Below are 5220 nucleotides of genomic sequence, written 5' to 3'. Positions count from 1 at the left end.
TCAGCACAAGCAATGAAGCACTGGCTAGGGATGTGGAAAAATATAATCAGTGACAGTGTCTGATTTCCCCAATTGACTAATGTTATTATACAGAGTTAAGCTATGTTTTCAGATTGTATAGTTCTTTCCTTGAATACAATATTAAATGTATCAGTTTAACTTAATTTCACTGGTGGAAAGTACCTAAGTAGGTTTACGCAAGAACTGTAACTGACTCCAGTTTTTCATCTGGTTTTATTATTATTTACTGTTCAAGGCCCAAAAAAGTAAATTTCAAAAAAAGCAAATACCAGAGAAAAGTTAGAAAAAAAATTCTAGAATAAAAGACTACACATTTGTATCTGAACCTAATTTAGTCTTGTTGCCTCAGATTTACCCTGTAAACCTTTGGAGGGACCGGACCCCTCAGCTGGGACCCAGTAGACTGTTTTACTGCACAAGTTCTTTTACTTTTAAGACTTTAATTACATTTAGCTGCATATACTTGTCTACTTGTACTCAAGTATGATTTTTAATAAAGCATTATTACTCGCATAGTGAGTATTTTTGTATTGTTTTATTGGTACTTTGACATAGTAAACCTTCTGTGCACTTCTTAAACCACTGCACACATTGCAATACAATACATTATGATAATGCAGGAATTAACATGAAATCTAAATCTCTTTAGATTTGACTGTGATTAATTACACTCTTTATTGGACTCTTATCTTATCAGCTAAGCTCTAGATCTCAATGGTACTGGAGTGCTTCCACTACAGTAACATTCCAGCAGGTGGGTATCTGAATGTTTACCGCTGTTTGGTTTGCCGACTGACGTACTGACTGGGTAGGAGTGCCAATCAGGAGAGGTTTTATGACACGGGCTACAGATCGAAGTCCACTTGTGGGCCTCAAACAACCATCAGTCCACCTGGGCTGTTAAGCCTGCCAGACGGCCTTTCTGTGGCTCGCCTGGGGGTGTCTGTCTGGTCTCTTGATCTCTGCAACAATGAAGATCAGACTGGACTGACTCTGAAGCTCCTGTCCCATCAGCCAGAATGGACCTAACTGATTATCACCCACAGCAGCCACAGCCACTTGTCCACCACCCTGGCAACAACCCAGAGGATCTGTTAATTTTGGAAGAATCATCAACATGTGAGTATAAGGTTGTATAAGTATGAGGTTGAGATTGATGGTGCCCTCCTAGGTAGGTCTTGGAAAAACATAAACCTGTTTAAATATCTTATCTTTAAGGTTGGTGTATAAACTGTGTCTGGAAATGTGTGTCATGAAGTGGTCCAGAAATTATATTAATCAGCCACATTAACAGTAGTTGAGGCTTAAACATGGCTCCCAGTTCTGTCATAACCAATGATCTCTAGGACTTATGTAACAGTCATATAATGTGATCATAGTCAAGCAAATCAAACTGAGTAATAAAGTAGTGTTGGTAACAGAGTGGTCATCCTGCACAGCTATTCTCTCAACAGTTGAGCACCACATTAAACCACATTAGATGAAACACTGACTGTATGTCAGCAGCAACATCATGACTCAAATCTGACAACATTTCTGCTAGAAGTTCATTCACATTTGGTATTTCTGCACTTTACTAAAAGTAAAGAACAATTTATTTCATATCTTGTTCCACATTGGCCACCTTCAGTATTCAAGGTTTTTATTATACTGTACATTTGACATTTAGTGTCAATTGTGGTGTCATTCTCCAGCTCAGGAATTTAAGACAGAGCAAGACAGCAGACCAGAGTCAGAGGAGAGCTGTCCCATCTGTGAAGACAAAGTGTCAGGATACCACTATGGACTGCTCACTTGTGAAAGCTGCAAGGTAAGGGACAGGGTTTTGGACAGTCCATGGAAAAGTATGTATCCTCTAACAAAACCATACTTTGGTCTTGTAGTACAAACCAATTAGCCATATTCAACTACTATGATTTGTGACGCATATTTGATATTGTCAGCCGGGATTGTCTTGTGATGTGCAGAGAATGAAGCAACAGGGTTACAGTCTCTCTCTCTCTCTCTCTCTCTCTATCTCTCTCTCTCTCTGTCTGCAGGGCTTCTTTAAACGCTCAGTGCAGAACAACAAGCATTACACCTGTGCAGAACAACAGAGCTGCCCCATGAACCTTTTGCAGAGGAAACGTTGTCCTTCCTGCCGCTTCCAAAAGTGTTTGGCTGTGGGCATGAAGAGAGAAGGTACAGTAAATAGCCCCCACCCACACACAGGAACATACACACATGCCCTTTCATGCCTTTGTACTTTTCTTCTGCTCCATTGGGACATGCTTGTCCTTTTCTCCCATATAGCTTATCTAAGTCATAAACCAGTGTTTTAATGACCGAGATTATAAATGATGACTTTGTATCTTAGCCCTAAACAAATGTAGTTGGCATATTAACAGTTTTATAAAATAAATCATCTTAGCCAATGTCTGAAATCTTGTCGTAAAACCATTTGTTTCATGTTCTGTCCACAGCGGTAAGAGCAGATCGCATGAGAGGTGGAAGGAATAAATTTGGACCTCTATACCGGCGGGACAGGCAGAGAAAACAGCAAAAGGTGCATCACCAGCCAAATACTGCTCTCCACAGGATTAAAATGGAAACAACTCAAATACACCGGCCAACAGCTCCAAATGACCCTCACCCAATGATCAGTCACACAAGTGCTCCATATTTTTCTGAGGCTTTTCATCAGTCTCACATGTTTTCCTCTGGCATAGGGCAGTCGGCTGCGCCCATGTCTCTAGACTACACTATGAACACAGACAGGATGCTCACCCCTCTCTCGCTGCCCTACCCCGGACTTTACCATCGCACCTTCCCTGGATACCTCCAGGAGAAAGGAGTAATGCCTTTAAGTTACAGCCCACCTTATGCAAACTACGTGCACCCAAATCCGAACAATTCATTCCCACCTAAAAGCATACCAGCATCATCCCCCTGCTCAACACCAAGCTCAACCACCCCTCTTCACCAGACTCCCACACAAATCCTAGACACGCCCTCATCGGCCACTCTTACAACCAACTTCCTAAGCCAACTTTTGGAGGGGGATCAGGATGAGAGTCAGCTGTGTGCCAAGGTCCTCGCAAGTCTGCAGAAAGAACAGGCCAATCGAGGCAAACACGACCGCCTAAACACATTCAGCATCATGTGCAAAATGGCTGACCAGACTCTGTTTGGGCTTGTGGAGTGGGCTAGGAACAGTGCACTTTTCAAGGAGCTCAAGGTGATTTATCATAAAAATATAGAGTTACATCATCTATTTTCGCAGTAGTAGAAAATAGCAGTTTGAGCAGACCTATGGCATTTACTTTTTGCTTTATGTTGGGTGCTTACTAGATGAAAGATCGTAACCTTTAATTTGCAACTACATCCAATAAATTGCTTATGCCTCCTACAGGTGGAGGACCAGATGGTGCTGCTGCAGAGCTGTTGGAGTGAGCTGTTGGTCCTAGATCACCTCTGTAGACAGGTGACCTACAGTAAAGAGGGCTGCATATATCTGGTTACTGGACAACAGGTAGGGTTTAACGTTAACAGCACAGAATGCAGAATTATTACGATCATCAAAATGTCTTTGGATAGAACATTGTGTGTCGTTTTGAGTTGCACAGAAAGTTAGATTCTGATCACCACCTTTCTCTCAATCTGATGCAGATTGAGGTGTCGATCATCATCTCCCAAGCTGGAGTGGCGCTCAGTAGCCTGGTATCGAGGACCCAGGATCTGGTGTCCAAACTGAAGGCATTCCAGTTGGACAGACATGAGTTTGTCTGTCTAAAATACTTGGTGCTTTTCAACCCTGGTGAGCTTTTCCTTTTTAAAGTCTAGTAAGATTAGACCCTTTATAGAAGAGACAAATCAGATGTAGCTCTTTGATCAACTTTGTGACCTTTAAGTTGGGATTTTTTATGTTAGTCTTGCATGCAGCTGCTGTTGATGGTGTGTGCGTGTATTTATTGTGTGGGTCATATTTCTTCTGTTCTCTAGATGTGAAGTCAGTGCAGAGCCGCAGGCAGGTGGAGCAGACACAAGAGAGGGTGAACAGGGCCCTGATGGAGCACACCCAACAGAGTCATCCAAGACACTCAGACATGTTCGGCCAGCTGCTGCTCCGGCTTCCTGAAGTACGCAGCATTAGCTTGCAGGTTGAGGAGTATTTGTACCAGCGACATCTTCTGGGAGATTTGCCCTGCAACTCTCTACTCACTGAGATGCTGCACACTAAGCACAGCTGAGAAAATGCTGCTGTAACTTCAAGCCCTGGTGACAAGACTGGCAAAGCCTGAGTTTTATGATCAAAATGTTGTACCTCCTTTTTTGCCTTTAAGAACCAACTATGCTTTTTTCTTTTAATAATTGTTGCAAATAGTATAAACGCATGCTTTATGTACCAGTGACATGAAAAACATTTGATCCAGGATCAGTAGTGAAGGGAAATATTTAGTCATACTTCACCCAAGTGCCCATCATCAACAGTATTAACACAGCCAAACAGCCCAGTAAATATTTGTTTGTCAGTATTGTTGGATACTACCATGTTTTTATTTGGTAGGAAGAGCCTAACAGTGTATAAACACAAGAAAAATGCATCATTAAATAATATATCTGGTTTCTGAATATTCCAATGTGTATTCAAAACCCATAACCGAATTTACTCGAGCGTGTTAAACATAACCGTCGCTTTTTTGGTATCCGCCAGAAAATCTTTTTTTCCTGCAGCAAGACTTTGCTTTGACTCATCGGCTAGTAGTACAAACATCCAAAATTATAATAACTTACCATGCAAATTGAACTATACATGTGGGAATGACAAAACATAGATGATCATGATTTAAAAGAATTTTTATTTGTCTGGTCCTGTTGCCAAGTCAATTTATGAAAAGATCATACATAATGTGCTGGCACAGATTTGATAACAGAAGAGAAAGAAAACAACATAAAGGTTATGACAACTATGAAATGAATGAGAGACTTACCACCTTAACAAAAAAAAGACTTAAGTAGAAACTAAACATCAAATGCACCATCTAATGCAAACCAAATAAATACACCTCCGGATGATGTGTTGATTTCTAGGGGAGAATTGCACAGAATGAAAATATGCTTAACTACCACATACAACTCTTTACAAATACATAAATAAACATCCACTATTTCCATATGCACTCCCATCACTCACACTTTTAATCAATCGTCTTTTCCCTA

At 41.0% G+C, this 5220-nt stretch overlaps 1 protein-coding gene across 1 annotated transcript; it reads left to right on the top strand.

Annotated features, from left to right (window-relative positions):
• Positions 1 to 884: 884 nt before the first annotated feature.
• nr5a5 (nuclear receptor subfamily 5, group A, member 5) lies at positions 885 to 5000 on the top strand. The gene is made up of 7 exons (XM_034893152.1): positions 885 to 1140; positions 1716 to 1831; positions 2061 to 2202; positions 2484 to 3238; positions 3413 to 3532; positions 3670 to 3817; positions 4003 to 5000. The coding sequence occupies exons 1-7, from the start codon at positions 1041 to 1043 to the stop codon at positions 4248 to 4250; spliced, it is 1629 nt and encodes a 542-aa protein (XP_034749043.1). The 5' UTR covers positions 885 to 1040; the 3' UTR covers positions 4251 to 5000.
• Positions 5001 to 5220: the final 220 nt, after the last annotated feature.

Source organism: Etheostoma cragini, chromosome 15 (genome assembly GCF_013103735.1).
Source record: "Etheostoma cragini isolate CJK2018 chromosome 15, CSU_Ecrag_1.0, whole genome shotgun sequence".
Lineage (NCBI taxonomy): Eukaryota > Metazoa > Chordata > Actinopteri > Perciformes > Percidae > Etheostoma > Etheostoma cragini.
Note: the sequence above shows the minus strand (reverse complement) of the source record. Positions and strands in the feature narration are given on the sequence as shown.